General features: G+C 35.3%; 1 protein-coding gene across 1 annotated transcript in view; it reads left to right on the top strand.

The window, feature by feature from the left end:
- Positions 1-17,694, top strand: part of COL19A1 (collagen type XIX alpha 1 chain) — a 293,777-nt gene that overhangs the window by 148,770 nt on the left and 127,313 nt on the right. Inside the window, exon 14 of the mRNA XM_069489063.1 lies at positions 6,099-6,152. Within this exon, the coding sequence (XP_069345164.1) occupies positions 6,099-6,152 (54 nt within the window). The remainder of the gene's footprint in view (positions 1-6,098; positions 6,153-17,694) is intronic.

Consider the following 17,694-nt stretch of genomic DNA (forward strand, 5'->3'; position numbering starts at 1 on the left):
GGCAAACTCCTCCAAATATAAGTATAGCATTTATTTTGCAATAGTACCACATAAGAAGTAAAAATAACTTGGATTATTTTGGTATCAAGTAGGATTTGTGGATGAAGAATATAATTATCTAAATTGGATTTTCTGTAGCTATGGCAATTACGATTCTCACCACTGCAGAAGTACCAAGACAAGTGTAAAGAATCAGAATCTTAGCTGTCATTCATCCACCCAGCACCCACTAAATGCAAGGCACAGTGCTTGATGATATGCACAGTGAAAAGAAAATGAAGATATATACAATTTGCAAAATAGAAAGCCTCACAATAGGAGCAAAAATCATCGTCAAAAGAAAGTTTGTGGGCAGTACAAATGTTTCAACATCATTCCAGATTCAGACTACATATTCTATTACTTAATTTATAATATTTCTAGTTTTATTAATTGAATCAATAGTGGCTGATAACAAGCTATTTCAGAATCTACATAACAAAAAGATATGTGTTTTCTGAATTTCAACAACCATAGGAAAAGATCATTATTAAGGTATGTCCCTGCAACCACATGGTATAATCATAATTCATTACGTCCTATGTCTGAAATGATTCCAGAGCCTCAGATGAAATTATTAACTTTGAAAGCACAATATGTGATTTCTAGTTTTGGAATTGTTGTAGGTAAGATAAAATTGCCCATCTAATTAGGGAACTTGTTTACTACAACTGATAATGATTGAATTATTCCTGCCCACATTAATATTTCATAGGATTTTCTTTCTAGTGACAGCTCTTCCTAGTCTTCCCTTACTGTAAATGTTTGTTGGGGCTTTTCTTTTTCGTTCTTTTTGCTTTAGAGACAGGGTCTCTGTCACCCAGACTGGAGTGCAGTGGCATGATCATAGCTCACTGTAACCTCGAATTTTTGGGTTTATGCAATCTTCCTGCCTCAGCCTCCAAAAAGGGTTGGGATTACAGGTGTGAGCCACAATGCCTGGTGAAGCCTTTTTTTAGTACGTGGAAGAGACTTTATTGTTCTTTATGTCAAACATCTATTTCCTAGTATGCACTGACAACTGATTATTATAAAATGATAAGCTTTTTATATAAATATAGAATTCCTTTTTCTGAATACTTACACACCCTTAGGAAAATTTTCTCTTGTGTCATGATAATTTGTTGAAATAACATAAAACTAATCGTTCCTTTAATATATTATTAACACAAGCATTCTTAAATTCTACTTCTCAGAACTAATATAAAAATTATTTCTGATGGCTGGACTATATGTCTATTATGATTTTACTTATTTTCTTTTTTTTTTAACCCTTATAAAACTTATTTCCTATGATAGAACAATTCATTTTCAAGAGAAACAAGTACATATGTAAAACAAAATTTCATTCAGATGTCCCCATCTTACAAAATTTGTTTCCATTGTTCTCATATTAAAAGCACAACATTTTCTGGAAGGACAAACCCTGATTTTCCATTTTAGTTTTGTACATTCTATTTGAAATGCAGAAAATCCCCTAATAGTATTTTAAGAATGTATGCAGATTCTGCTTAATCTTATGTTTCAAGTCTATGAAGCATATTCTAAAGCAATAATCATAACACTTAAAATACACTTGCATTACATTTTTGTTGAAGTGAGTATTAGGTATCATATGTACAGCAGCATTCCTGGCAAGGGAGTGCAAATAATACTTTAGAATGAAACTTTCCTTTTCTACTTCAGCTCCTTTCCTTGATTAAGAAGTAATGAATGCATCTTGTCTCTTTTCGCAAATGAAAATGTGTTCAAATGGGATTAATCCACCCTATTAACTCAACTAAACATCTGCTATATTTGTTAAACACTTCAAAATTTTGTTCTGAACCAGTTAATTCTAAGTAATTTCTCAGTTAAATATTTACATGGTCTTCCATGATGATAAGCTCTAGCTTGTTTTAAAATAATCAGTAGATTGTCCAGGGAGAGCTACGTGAAATATAACACATTGGAATAGCTATCCACTGGAACTTGAAATGGTTTAGCTGGCTTGGGTTATCTTTTGCATATTTTTATCTTACCCAAAAGAGGTAACAACCTTATGAGTTCCATTTTTTGTCAACATTTTTAATGTCCAGAATTCTGTTAAAAAATAGATGAATGCCTATAGAGACACATACATTTACGTCATGAAAATACTAAATACAATGTCAAGCATATGTTTCAGAAAAGTGATAAATCCATGTTTATAAAATTTTAGAAACCCAATTTATAATTATTTTTATAGTAGACTAAGTAGATGAAAAAAGTAGAAAAGATGAATGGACATTATTCTTTGGCAAATTAAATCAAAGAAGAAAAAATACACAGATTATGCAAATGTGCCATGTGTACAAAGGTATTCAAGAATAAGATTCTCGAACTAGATAAATCATATAAATCTGCAAAACGTCAGGCAGTAGTCAGACTTGAATAAGTTCCATAATAAAGATGATATTACAAGTGGTAAAAGATTAATTCTTAAATGAACTATAAGGCAAATTTTACTCTAAGACATCAGAGAATGGGATGATCACTTCAGACTGAGGAAGACAGACAAGATTGAAAGTTCTGCACTGTGGTATTTAAGTCCAGGTTTTGAAAATAAAAATGATTACATGAAGAGCAGAAGCCTTTTCCCCAACACCAACACTCAGTATTGTTCTACCCTGGTGTTTTCTTCTTTATAATCCAATATACCAAATGTTTATTGAGTTCCTTCTATATAAATGTGGTAGAGGATAGGAAAAATGAGCCTCTATCGATACTTCTAGAACTGACAGTCAACCAGGAGGATAAGTAAAGTACTTGCCTAATGACCTTCACAAAGCCAAAATAAGACAGAACTGTGGAAGGGGTTCTTAGACAAATGCTGAGCTCTATCCAAGTTTAATTTAGGTAAGCTGGAGCTTAGGTATGTCTGTAATTTTCATAGTAAGTGATAAATAAATCCATTGTTTGACTTTACTAAATGGGAAGAGTAGTGACCTGGATAATTGTAAATAATCATCCAGAAATTTTAATTTCTTAGTTTGGGAAAATATATTATTTTTCTACAGTTGATTGATCTGTGTTTTGCTAATGCCGATATTAAAATTATTTTTTCTTTGTAAATGTCAACTAATGTTCAATGAATACAGCTCAAAAATGTTCTGAACTTTAGGGCAACCTGACTAGGATTACAAACTGGTCATGGATCATTCAAATAGTGAATGATCCATTACAGAATAAAAAAGTATTTCCTGATTTTTGGTCAACCTCCTGGCTGGGTCCTAGATTTAACAAAAGTGAAGGAGGTGGATTCAGAATCATGAACATCTAGGAAGCAGTGGGCTTATACATATGAGTTGGTACCATATCTTACTACTTAGACCTCACACATGAAAGAATCTCATACATATTTTTTGAATTTGTTAAATGCATTCCAAATCAAATATAATATTTTTGCATTATGTAGACTTTTGCTGTATAATTTCTCCAAATAGTAAAGGGTGTAGATTTTTTATTTTATGTGTCTCAGAATTAAGTGTACTCCCTTGATCGACATTTAATGTGTGTGTGTTTTAGTTACTCATGTTTAAAAACAGTGAATGAGCTGTCAGTATTTGGATGAATATCAAAAATGTTATGTATTAGTTTGACTATTCATGAAATAATTGTTTTCTTAAGGGTAAGAGAAAAGAGTTTAATCTAGAGCCAAGATTGTGTCAGTCTTATAAAAAATGACACAACTCTGTAATTACATCGTAATTAATACTTGCTAAATTTGGATTTCAATATTTATTTTTCTTATAAGCATTAGGAATGTACCATCCTAAAGTTGGCTTAATTAGCCAACTTTCCTTGGTTATATATCATATGGCAGGTGTGCTTTTTTTTAACTACAAATAAAAATGATTACTTCTCATTCCCTGGTTTTTATTTCTACCTAAATCAATAAAACATAGGCTCTATATACCAATATAGCATTAAATTTTTCCCAAAGTAGATAAAAAAAAATTAAAGCGGTAAATATATACGTTTTATTCATCTTGTGGAGAAGGAGTCAGAAAGATTTGCGGGAACACTAAGTGGTGACACATGCATAATTTTTGTATTAACACTTTTTGAAAATTAGTTACCATAATTTCCACTTAATTCTGACAACTTTAATCAAATGAAAGCTATCTGAATGAAAAATTAAAATATATATATCACTTTCTTCTATTCAAAATAAAGTTAGATGATGAAATTATGCATGTATGACTTAGGAAAATTTAATTTCTATGAGAAAATTTTAAAATGAATGCATGCATAATAAATACTGGTCATCATGAGCACTGCTAGTGTTTTAGTTAAAAGGTAGACATCAGTTTTTATTTAAAGGTCATATTATAAATGAATCCTAATTATTTTTAAATTAGATAACAAAAGAATTTCTTTAAGAATGAAGGTGAATTCCTATTTATTTGAATTTACATTATTAGATTTTTTCATTTATTCCAAAGCACTTAAGGCATTTCATAGATGATAGATTATTCATAAATATTTGGAAACCTTTTTGAAAATTACCGCCTTCATCCAAAACTTTTATTAGAGTGGATTGATTCCCCAATGCAAATTGTCATTCAGCCATTAACAGGCACATAACCATTGTGATCAAAACACAGATTCTATCTATTATAGCTTAGAGCCTGGTGAGAGAAACAAATCATTACACAAATAATCATTTACATGCATTTGTGGTGAGTACTTTAAAGAAAAAGCACAAGGCACTATAAGACTGAAACAAGGCACCTTTCTCCTCATGTGGCAAGTCAGGGAAAGTCAAGGTGGGTTTTCTTAAGCTCAGTTTGTCTGGGATGTGGAGAATGGAGGGAGAAATGTGCAGAGTCAATTCAAAAGCTCTCACAGATGAGCAAGAAGTGATAATGGAGCAGCAGGAATGCAGAGAAATAGATGGATCAAATATTGGGAGATAAAGTTAATGAGATTTGGTGACTGGATGTGAGAGAGAAGTTTGAGAGAGTAAAGTATGGAGAATGAGTTATAGATTTCTGGAATAAGCACTAGGAACATGTGGTGTGGCTTTATTGAATCGAGAAAGATGGCAGAGGACCCAGGTTTGGAGGGAGGGTCCTGAGATCAGTGTTTGAGGTGCTAAACTTTGGATGCCTGTGAGGTAGTTGAGTGGTAGGTATGTCCAGCGGGCAGTTGGATGTATGAATCTCAATGCAGCTCAAAAATAAACAGGGGTTATGGATCTTGGAATCATTGATTTAGAGAATCTGAAGCCCACGAGTTTGTGCGATCATGGTGAGAGAATGTAGACTGATAAAAAAATAAGCCTAAAATCCCAGACATTTAATGGTTAAATAGGGAAGGAGAAGGCAGTAGGAAAGACTAAGAAAAAGTAGTAATAACTGCTGAAGCTTTGAAAAAAATAGCAATGTCATCATTTTGAGTTTCATGTTGAGTAGAAATTCCTGTATAATAGTAAATATCTGTAAGAATCAGGAGACTCGACTTCCAGATTAACACCTGGGAGTTTCTGGGACTTTTTCATGATCTGAAAAAGTTATTTTTTTCCCTACAACTTGACAATATTATGAGAAAGCAGTAAATAATGTCTATACTAAAAGTTAAATGTTATAGACATATGTTTGAAGTCAACACCATAATCATACATTTCCTTAGAAGATACTTACAAACTTACTCTCAACCAAAAATATAGTTTTATTTATAGAATTTAAATGTATAAAGAGGTTTTTTTTTATTGCTTGCAAATATTGTTTCCATTTATTTATGGTAGTTTGGTGAAGCGTGAATCATACGGGATTCTTCACTGGGAGTGAACATTTGGTCTTACACCTGGTTTGGAACTGCCTTTTCTTCTTTTCTGGAGTTTGCTACAAAGATAAATCAGTCAAAGTAGGGTAATTCATCATTATTAGTATATTACATAGCTTAACCTTGGAAGGGCTCAAATCGCTTTAAAGTTTTGCTTTAGTCAATGAAATAAGTATTAATTTTCACAACATTCTTTTGAGGCAGGTGCACTTGAAAACGATCTGTTAACATGTGTCTCCTTTTCCTCACAGGGTTCCCTGGGGATACAAGGCCCCCAAGGTCCACCTGGAAAAGAGGGTCAGAGGGTAAGTAAAGTTGGAACAACTGGTAGGCATTACTAACTCACGGGTAACTTATTTCTGAATACTAATGAAAATAAAACCAAAATACAGCAAGCAAATGGGCTAAGGAGAGTATCATCTATCCAAAGGCTGAAATTTGAGATTTTAACAGAGGTTTTATAATTCAGAAAATTCTATATATTTTCCAGATTGGCAGCACAAGTGTAGAGGTATTGTTTGGATAAAATGAATTAGCCCTAATTTGATCTAGAGCACTCTGGTCATATTTTTAGTTTTTGCATTAAGTGGATGGGTATCTTCGTGGAGGTCCGGCCTGTTCATGAATTCTGTGAAGACTGTGGATATTAACTACATTCTTTATCCAAATTATATGATCGACATTAGTGACTCTTTGTAACTCTCCTTTTATTGTCCAGACATATTAATCCCAAATCTGTTTTTTAGTCACTCTCATATATCACTGCCAGTTCTGCCCTCTGGCAAATCAGTCTGTTTCCTCAACTACATCAAAGTTCTTCAAATATTTGAAGGCCAATCATGCATTTTACCAAAGTTTATTTTTTATTGAGTTAATAAAAATCCCAATTCTCTTAACTTGTTCTCTTATCATATGGATTCCTGACACTCCAACATGCTGGTAGTCTTTCCCAGAAAACGCTCAGCCATCTTCCAGAGGTGTCAGGAATGGGACTGGACACTGGTGTTATTTAGAGCACATTAAATGTGGCAACTATGTCCTATACCATAGACAATGCGCTTCTATTGCAGCCTAAGATTGTGCCAATACTTCTTTTGTCTGGTATCACACTTTTGACTTATACTGACATGTGGTCAATTAAATGTTCTTCCTCTTTCATTTTAATGAAAACTTCTGCTAAGTCAGATCTTTACCCTTGCTGTTGTTGTGCAGTTGCCTTTTTGAATCACAGAATAGGAATTGTTGTTGTTAAATTTCATCTTCTGGATTTATACCTTTCTATGGTTTGGGGGTTTTGGTTTGTTTGTTTAAAAAATTTGAATTCTGTTTTTCAGTGAAATATCCCTCAGCTTTATGCCACCCTGAAATTTATAAGCCTACCTTCTGTCTTTATTCAAATCATAACTAAATCCTAACAGAACAGGGCCTCACAACTTTGGGTAACACCAGCCCAGGCTGCCATCTCTTCCACTGTTGATGTTCTTGGGGGATGATAATCAAACCTTGCGCAAATGCATCTGAACCCTGTCACCTCCCCACCCACATTTCTTGATTTGGTTTGTAAGATAATTATGAGAGACTTGTCAGATACTAGCTGAAATGAAAAAAATATTCAAATGAGGCTTTTTAAAAATAATAGTGCTTTAAATTAAAATTGTACCCTATCAAGCATGCATTTCAGAAGAAAATGGGTTAAAGAATAAATTAAACTTACGTATTTTTCATGATAATTATGGAGGAAATTATTCAAATTGTAAAGCTGAACCACTGTGTTATGCAAATTTATTCTATTTATAAATGTGTACAGTCCAGACAATTTTATATTACTTTTATTTTATCTTCTATTAAGAGTAACATAGTGTCAGAAACTAAGGTATATATAGATGTTTTTAGGCCTAGTTTATTATTGCTACTGCTTTTTCACAAATGCCCTATTTATCAAAGGAAGTAGCTAGAGCAGGTATTATTGACATTATCCGCATTTACAAATGATTATTTCCAAATATGCTCAGTGATTTGTTCTACTTTATAAGCTACTTGAGTGGGAATCAAATAAATTTAAGAAATGAGCATTCTTACTTATTTACATTTAAGTCCATCTGAGTGCCACCATTTCTTCTCAGCTCAAGAGTTAAGTAGCACTTAGCTCCCTTGGACATATAAATGCATTTGTATGTTTATGTGTGTGTATATATATGTGTGTGTGTGTGTGTGTGTGTGTGTGTACATATGCTTGTTCTGAAAGCTAAGACCAATAATTTTTCCATTTCACTGATGTTTGCAGTAGGAAACAATATTTAGAAAAATCTATGAATTTAAAATTCTTTTTCTACTGACCCATTGTCAACAAAGTCTTCTATTTTGATTATGGGTGTTTGACCAGGAAGGAATCGACTATCATTAAGGTTATTGAGGTCATTGCATTGTCATATAAAATATGTGGCAAGTTTTATGCACTTTACTTCTAGGTATAATATCTTTAGTAAAAGCAGAACATTTAATTTTAGATAAATCACTAACTTATTGGTTTTCCTCAATGATTAAATAGATGGCAGCTACTACTCTACCAATATCTCACAATTATGATGAGTTTTAAATATGGCTGTCACATTTAAACATGCTTTGAAAAATAGCAAACTTTATAGAAATATGTTAATATTGCTATTAATATTTCTGTTGACATAAGGATTCTGAGTGATGAATTCCTTCTGTTTTTCTCTTTAACCCGTTCTGTAAAGTTTTCTATTAAGCACAATAGCACTATTTTTTTTTGCAAGCACCATGCCAGATTTCTGTTTAAAATTTTTATTAGTTGATTTTATTCTTTTTATTGTCTTTTAATCTGTTTAATCTTATAAAGCGTTCATTTAATAAAATATAGAAGTTATGTGCTTCTTGTACTTCAAAGCTGCTCGTAACTTTAACAATGTTCTGTAACAATATATATCTGAGATTTATGGGCTTTGGGGATTTTTTGTTTTTTGTTTTGCTTGTTTGTTGCTGAACTTTCTGATTTTCTTCTTTGAATATTTTATATGCCATTAATTTTTTTTCACATTATTATCTTTTTTAAGCCCTGCAAGTAAAGCATTTGGCTGACACATTTTTTAGTCTCACATCCTTCATGGATTAACACCATTTTTAGAATTCAGCGAAAGTTCAGTGTTGACCCTAAGCTACCGATGAGAATGTATCAGGGAGCAGTGAGGGACAACAGAATGGGAGGTCACTACCTGAAGGCCAAGAGAGTGTTCAAGCCATGATGAGGTAGAAGGTGGCCAGGAGGGGAACCAGGGCACTGCAGGCCCAAGAAGTCAACTGAAGATGTTCAAGAGTCATGGAGGGTTCAGCAGGATTAAAATTTGGAACAAAGTCAGTGAAGAGATGTTGGAGAAGAGAAGAAGGGGGTGGGATTAATGCCACTTGAGAGAGAAGTTTTAGCTGAGTAATGAATGGGGAGGGCACTGGAAACAAAAATCACAGGCAGAGGTATAAAGAAATTCGGGAGTGAATTGTGAAAAAGGAAAGGCAAGCAGTGGGAAATCAGGTGGAGGGATACGGACAGGAACTGGCTGGAAGCCCAGAGGGATATCTTAGTGAAAAGTGGAACATTTCAGGTTGCTGAGCATGTTCATAGATATTAACAGGAAACATAGCAAAAGAACCGGCATTATAAAAATTTCCTCTAAGATGTAGATTCCTTATAGAATTTCTTAATATTTCTAATAGAATCTCCCAAAATATAAGGAAAATAATAATTGTTTTAATGCAATCTTGGATTTTTTTGTGGTCACATTAAGTGCATGTCAAGGTTAGTATGAAACTACCCTGGTCTTTTCAAAAGAAATCACTCTAGGTCTTTAAAAAAAAAAAAAAAAAATTGGTGAATCAGCTGTAACAGAAGTTTGGACCAAGATGATCCCTCACTCTTACATTGTGTTACTAGATCCTAATTTTGCTCCTGAATGGAAATTTTATGTTTTAAATTCCCTACAATTTACTCCTCTCTCCTGTTCTATCATGCTCTTGGTTTTCTCCTCTCTGCCTGTACCTGTCCATTTTTCCCCACCCCAGGCAATCATCCCTTTGATTGCCTCTATCCAACATTTTTGTGCAGATTTTACTTTCTGAAACGCTAGCTTCAAGCTGGCTTTGAAGCTGTCTCTGGGGTCAGGATTCCTTGCATTCTGAATAGCACAGAGAACATGAGCCTACTCAGTCCCCACCTCTGTCAGGTTATGTCCCTCTGCACCAGCCCAGACTTGACGGCAAAGGGACTGGTTCATATTTCCTCAATGAGACGGGAGTCTGCAAAAGTATGGGAGGGCAGGGCAGGCAGCATGTTCGCTTGCTTCTTGCGGTACGAGCAACTTGGGGTTTACATGGAGGTTGTAGCACAGGCTCTGGGGCCAGAACTATCTGAATTTAAATCCCAGTTTTACCACTTACTGTCTGTGTGATGTTGAGCAAGTTCCTCAGCTTCTCTGCACCTCAGTTTCCTCCTTTAGAAAATGGGGATTATAGCAACACCTACCCCACATGGCCGTGATGAAGAGTGTGTCAGGTAGGTGTTAGCTATTGTCGTTATTCTCATCCCCAGCCTAGTGGTCTGAGGTGTTTCTGAAGGGAAGATAATATCACTTTACAATATTAAGGCTTGCTTAAAGAGAATGTCTAATTGATCAAGAAAAAATTATTTAAGGTAAAAAAAAACTGTTTTCACTACTGCTCCACTGAACTCATTTTATTTACCTTTTACCTGAATTATTACTTTATCTGGATGTTCATGCCCATGTTCTAGTGCCCCAGAAGCTTCAGTGTTTATCCAGGTTGATAACAAAATTAAATAAATTGTAAAAAGTCTGCAAAGATGGACCAGATTATTCCCTTTTCCTAAAAAATAGAGATGAAGATTGGTGTCATCATTGTGGAGTAACAAAGGCCTCAAAGTTTGTTTTATGAATAAATTGTGCTGATCATGTATAAATTTACCTGGACTTTCATGGAAAAACACTTTATTTTTCTTTTGATTTGTTTGTTTTTGAACTGGTTTATGTGCTTCACCGAAGACAACACAAGTAACATAAATTATGTTCTAATAATTACTGGGTTTTATCAATCCCATTAGGAAAAAGGACATCAAAATCATTGCTTCTATGAAATCAACACATACTAAAGGACTTATCTAAGTAAACTTTTCTTTAAGCTGATTTGTTTTTATGGAGGTTGGGATATTTTTCAAGTGAAATTATGCCCCTGTAGCCTAGCCATGCTCTGTGAAAGCTTTATAGAACACAGCAAGCCAGTAATGCGGGTCAGTCCTGCCTCACAGTATAGTTAAAAAAATACCTGAAAAATAAAAAACAAAAAAACAGTGTTTCTCCTTTTCTTCTTACTTTAGGATTGCTTTTTCCAAAGTACTGACTTCACAGCCATAAAATGATCTAGTAATTCCAATGAGGCAAGTTCAGGGCCTGGTAGAAACCACTAACAATTGTCTGCAGTTGCACATTCGTGCACGGGCTTGAATTTTTGAGGAGTCTTATAGAAAAAGTAATGAATAATCATGAACTTTTAGGAATTAATTTGGTTAGTTTCACATTAAGATGAAAGGGAGATAAAAGATTTTCTTCTTGTCTGTAGATATTAAAACTGACATTGACCTTTAAAATGCACAGTGAGTATAGCCATAATTCTGCTCGCTCACCAAAACTGTGACTGTGTCCTGCTACTAAGAATTTATATTACAAACAAGAAAAAGTAAAAAAAAAAAAAAAAAAATTTTAAATAATAGTTTTCACTGTGGTCCTAGGTAGAACAAAAATATAAAATAAAAAGCATCCTTTTGCTTGGATCCATATATGTATATGCAAATATACATATTATAAATAACATTTTAAATATTCTGGATTCTAAAGCTAGTGGTTCATGTTTGTGCATGTTATAAACTTTCTGGGATACAGATGACATCTTTTTTTATTTACTTCCTATGAAATTTCCTCAGGATGTCTCCATGAGGATTATCTTGAGAGTTTACAAGAGATACCATCCTTAATCCTATCTGACATTTCTAAATAGGTAACTGTTCAGGTCCCAAGCAAGAGTAGCACAACTTTCCACAACACCTTGCTTGAACTTACAAACCCAAATATAAGACTCAGCGGATAAACATGACCAAATCCTCATTTATCCCTACGTTTCTGTTTGCAGAGCTCCATAGCAGATTTTGGGTGCTTGGCATCTCCCAAAGTTAGATCAAATATAGTTGCTGAAGCAACGGAGTAACACAGGAAGAAGGAGAAAAGGCTAATATATGTTAATGTCGAACAAATGTCCTTAAGGATTTGTTGTGTAGCAAGGATAAGAATCCTTTACTTTTGCACATACTCTGTGATTGGGGGAAAGATAAATCAAGGAACAAGATATTGGGAAACAACTCCTACCTCAGTCTAATTAAAATCAGGTGAAAAAGAGACGTAGTACAAGATGTAGCAGACTTTGTGAGCACCGGCCATCCCTTAGATAAAGTTAACTGTCACGGCTGGCTAATGACAGTGTGCCTGTGGTTCATCGTTGTAAATTTCACTCTAACTAGTGGTCTCTGCAGTGCACTTGAAGCAGAAGAGACAAAACGTCCTGGAAAAGGCTGTCAATGAGAACAAAAAAAGATTGTAACCAATGATTTTGTTCCAATAATACTTATATAGAAAAGCCACAATAAGCTGAGGTTCTTACATTTATTTAAATAGTCAAATGACACTATTTGTATTGTAACAAAATAGCTTTATAAGTTCTGTTATTTGGATTAGTAAAGAGGAAATGTTTCATATGTTTCAAATAGGATGCTGACTTTGAGTGGCTTATTGATTTATGTGAATAGACCCAAGAGTTGTTCTCTGCGTGGAAGAGGCACATGATTTCATAGGGACTCCTTCAGACGGGAGACACCCAGTACCTAAGGCCCAGAGTGGCTGGGAGCTTCAGAGAGACAGGCGGAGGGGTAGGGGACTGCAGGGGGGAATTGGATCCATTTCAGGAACATCAAATTGTCCCATTTTAGAGCTAAAGGGAAACTGTTGTATCAGTCTAGTCCACCAAATAAGGAAACTGGAGCCCAGAAAAAAATCGACAATTCTCCAGAGCTGCAGAGCTATTTAATCTCTTTAGCTGTTGTGTATATTAAGCCACATTTGCTGTCTATGTAGTGGCCCCACACCAAAACCCAGATTGGCATGTCTTTAAAATGGAGCATGTTGAACGTTTAACCAAAACACTAGCTTGGAAACCACTTTATTTTTCTAATTAGGCCGCATATAATAAGGGACAAATGTAGATATGTACAGTTGACGCTTCCGTGGTCACACACATTGCAAGGAACACACATTCTGTCCCCACGCCCTGCTTATCCTACACCAGCAACCGAGAGCCAGCATTGCCTGGTCAGTGGGGAACGGGTGGGAGTCAGAACTGCTCTTTTTTCAGCTGTGCATTTGGATTAATTGTGACTTCAGGCAAATCACTCAAGACTCTAAATTTATCTGTTTTATCACAATTTAGCCCTCAGGAATATTATGGGATTAAGCCAGGAGCACTTTGAATGTGCTCTGGTGACAGGTGTTCTATGAAGGCATCTTATAAATATTGCCTGCTTAGCCACAGAAACACTTAAAGAGGATGGAAACGGAGAAGGCACATTCTGCCAAAGTGACGATGTGCTAATACCCCTGCATCAGTGTCTTTATTCAGAACGTCACACTGAAAACCTTAGTGGCTATTTGGTACATTTACCATTGGAAATGTCAAGCAGAAAGTTATTTATCCGTTTGGGACAAAGTGAATATATGTGTGGGTGGCTGCCAAAACCAAGAATTAATCACAAGTTATTAATCAATTTGGAAATATAAACATATAAGTTTTCAGAAATGCAAAACATTTGGACCATGAACCATTTTTATGGCCTGAAGACTTTGAAAGCCAGCAAATTATGTTTCCAATAAATTATCAAGACCTCAACTTAATAAAACTCCATAGTATTTTGAGTTACCTTAGTTAATAGCCAAGAATTCTCAAAGCAAGTTCAATTTCATAGCCCTTCAGTGTCTTCAATATATTATATTTCAGTTACCAAGGAAGAGTAGCTATTACAAAATAAGTATGATACTACAATTCTAAGAGAAGGTGGAAATTTCTCTATTATATGATGTACAGTGATTTTGTTTCTAAATTTCTTGGCATTATAGTACACAGAATAGTTCTTGACTTCTGCAGAAATAGCTTAGAAACTGCTTTTATTTCTTTTCCTTAAAAACCAGTAAACTTAATCTTTTTTTTTTTAATTATGTGGGCTTTTTTATTTTTTGGTCTTTTTTCATGAATAGTTATAGATACATTTGCTATCCATTTGACATTTTTAATATGTTCAACACAAATATGTGTCTGTATGTCCACATATATGTGTGTTAACCATTTTGCTTTTTAAATTGTATACAACAGTATACAACGTATGCTGTGACTATTATATTATGTGATTTATCATTTTTGGTTCTAAAATCACTAGACAAGTGCCCTTTGAACGTTAGAAAGGATTGTTATTTATACTGTTTAAGTAAGAGATGTTAACAGTGTGTCTATGCAACCATGAAAAAGAGTATCTACAAAGTATCTAAAAGTATATTTAATACCGTGAATGCACATAAAATCCAATAACGTAAATACAAATAATTTGTATGCATTCAGTAATAATAATATATTTTTATTCAATAATAATGCCACCTCAAGAAAATCAACCCTAGAAAATGTAGTGGGAAGAACAAGATACCATTGAAAAAACATCTACACTTTTCTTTCTGCCAGAGTGGAGGCTGTTGCTTCACACTCTCCATTGCCCCTGTGTTTTATACAGTGTTCCAAATCTTTTGCAGAAACATTTCCATAGCTTTGTGCATTTGTTCAATCATGTTTATGGTTTGTTTATCTTCAAAAGTATTTTAAGGTCTTATAAATGCAATCAAATAAAAATCTATACACAGAAAGGTAAAAACAGGAGCTGATTAATAGAGAGTGAGACAAAAACATCTATATTGAGTGAGGCAACTACATTTGAACAAAACCTTCTCTCCTAGAGATTTGAGGGCCTGTTTATTTGCTCAAGAAATATTTCAATGCTTGCTTTGTGGGAGACACCCTGGAAGTTGGCTTAGGTCAGGTTTCCCTAAAAGCAGAGCCTAAGATGAAATTCTTATGCAAGGGATTTACCAAAGGAACCTGTAAGAAAGGGGGGAGGGGGAAGCAGAAAAAGGAAGAGAAGAATACAGGCAAAAATGTGGTTTCAGGAGAAATCTAGTCTCAGCCTGATGCCACAGGGCACTGTGGAACACCACAGAATGTCTCTTACCTTGAGACCTGCTGTGCTTGCCCCAATGGGGTGGGGAGATGGGCAGTAACTTCCCAGCTATCTCCAAACAAGGAAGCTCCTATAGACTAAGATATCCTCTTGGAAGGCGCAGATGGAAGCCAGTAGCAGCCAACACCCACAACAGCTGGGCATCAACCAAGCCTGCCACCAACTGCATCCGGACAGAGGTGGAATAAAACACAATTCTTTTTATATTTTATTTATTTCATTTACTTTTTATTTCAGAACATGGGGGTTACAAAGGCTTTGGTCACATAAATTGCCTTTACACCGAGTCAAAGCTACAAGCGTGCCCATCCTCCAAACAGCATGCACTGCACCCATTAGGTGCAAATTTACCCATCCCTTCCTCCTCCACCCCACCTGCACGATCCCCAATGAATGATACTTCCATATGTGCACATAAGCATCGATCGATTAGTACCAATTTAATGTGAGTGCATGTGGTCCTTGTTTTTCCATTCTTGTGATACTTCACTTGGAAGAATGGGCTCCAGTTCCATCCAGGTTAATATAAGAGGTATTAGTTTGCCATTTTTTATGGCTGAGTAGTACTCCATGATATACATATACTGCATTTTATTAATCCTCTCATGTATTTATGGGCACTTGGGTTGTTTCCACATCTTTGCAATTGTGAATTGTGCTGCTATAAACATTCAAATGATGATATCTTTTTTTATAAAATAAAACACAATTCTTAACATTACCAATGCAGAGTCCTTGATGGTTTTTGAACAGAAGAGAAGACATAATAAAAAACAGAACAAAACTTTGATAACATTACCCTCACAAGGAGAGAGAGAGAGAGAGAGAATCTTTTATATTGGAGCAGATGATAGAACTATTCTTTTAGTGTATTCAGTAAGTATTAAAGGATATGCCTATAAAATAAGTGAAATGACCAAATGGCACAGACATCAAGGAGAGTGAATGAGTAGAGAGACAGGCATGGACTTAAGTATCAAAAGTGATTCATGACATATCAGTCTGCAATGTTGGTAGTGCCTGTAACCAAAGTAGAAAACAGTAGGAGAAAACATTCTCTTGGAGGAGATTAGTCAGTTTGAAAGCCTACAGCATTAGAGCTGCCGAGGGGACCTGCAATTGGAAGTGCACCAATTCCTTAAAACCTGGGCTGAGACCATAAGCAAAAAGACAGAGTTCACTGTAAGGAAGTCATTAGTTTATGGGTGATAAGCAAAGCAATCAGAGTGAGTGGGATGGCCAAGGGAGAGACTCTAGAAAGAAAGGAACTTAGGGAAAAACCTTGATATTTGGTTAAACTTAGAAGGTTAAAAGTGTAGAGAAGTAGGGGAATAAGAGGAAAGTTTTGAAAGGGAGGAGACGGCCAACTGATTGGAAATTCTTCAGAGACGCCAGGGAGGATGTGGTCTGGGAAAAAGCCACTGGTGATCTTAAAGGAGGCTGGTTTCTAAGAGTGAGTATGCTGTGCAGAAGCAAACATGATGTTCCACAGATCTTGAGAGGGTAGCAGGTGTTGAGAAAGTCAGGGGTTATGGACTATTATTTTCAGACACTGAGGTGTAAAGAGAGATGGCATAAGACCACATTTCAAGAGGTCAAGGAAAAGTGTTGATTTTTCTTTTTCTTTTTTGTATTTGACTATATTTACAAACTGAAACTAGGAAGTCTATAACCATGGAGAAATTGAAGGTGCAAGCAACAGAAAACAATAATACATAATCTAGACATACCAGCGGAGATTGAAAGAGAAGCCACAGGCCGGGCGTGGTGGCTCACACCTGTAATCCTAGCACTCTGGGAGGCCGAGGTGGATGGATCATTTGAGCTCAGGAGTTTGAGACCAGCCTGAGCAAGAGTGAGACCCAGGTCTCTACTGAAAAAAACAGAAAGAAATTATATGGACAACTAAAAATATATACAGAAAAAGTTAGCCAGGCATGGTGGCTCATGCCTGTAGTCCAGCTACTCAGGAGTCTGAGGCAAGAGGATCACTTGAGCCCAGGAGTTGGAGGTTGCTATGAGCTAGGCTGACACCATGGCACTCTAGCCTGGGCAACAGAATGGGCACTCTAGCCTGGGCAACAGAATGAGACTCTGTCTCAAAAAAAAAAGAAAAGAAAAAAAAGAAAGAGAAGCCACAAGTATAAGCACCGGTTAATATTTCTGCCTTGAGGACACAGGAGAAAAGAAGGAGGGGCCTGGGCACTCACTTTGGAGGAAAGTAGAAATGAAAGCTATTGCATATTCATATTGCATATGCATATTCATCTCATACAGAAGAATTTTTGAGTGTAGATACGATTCAATAAAACTTTTGCTACTTATAAGAGGCATTGATCTCAAGATTGTTTGCAGGCAAATCAAATATATACCTATTACGTTCTTCCTTCATAAATAGCAAGCCCAACTCAGGTAAAAGCAGAGATATATAGACGTAGAAGTCG

Source organism: Eulemur rufifrons, chromosome 15 (genome assembly GCF_041146395.1).
Source record: "Eulemur rufifrons isolate Redbay chromosome 15, OSU_ERuf_1, whole genome shotgun sequence".
NCBI lineage: Eukaryota > Metazoa > Chordata > Mammalia > Primates > Lemuridae > Eulemur > Eulemur rufifrons.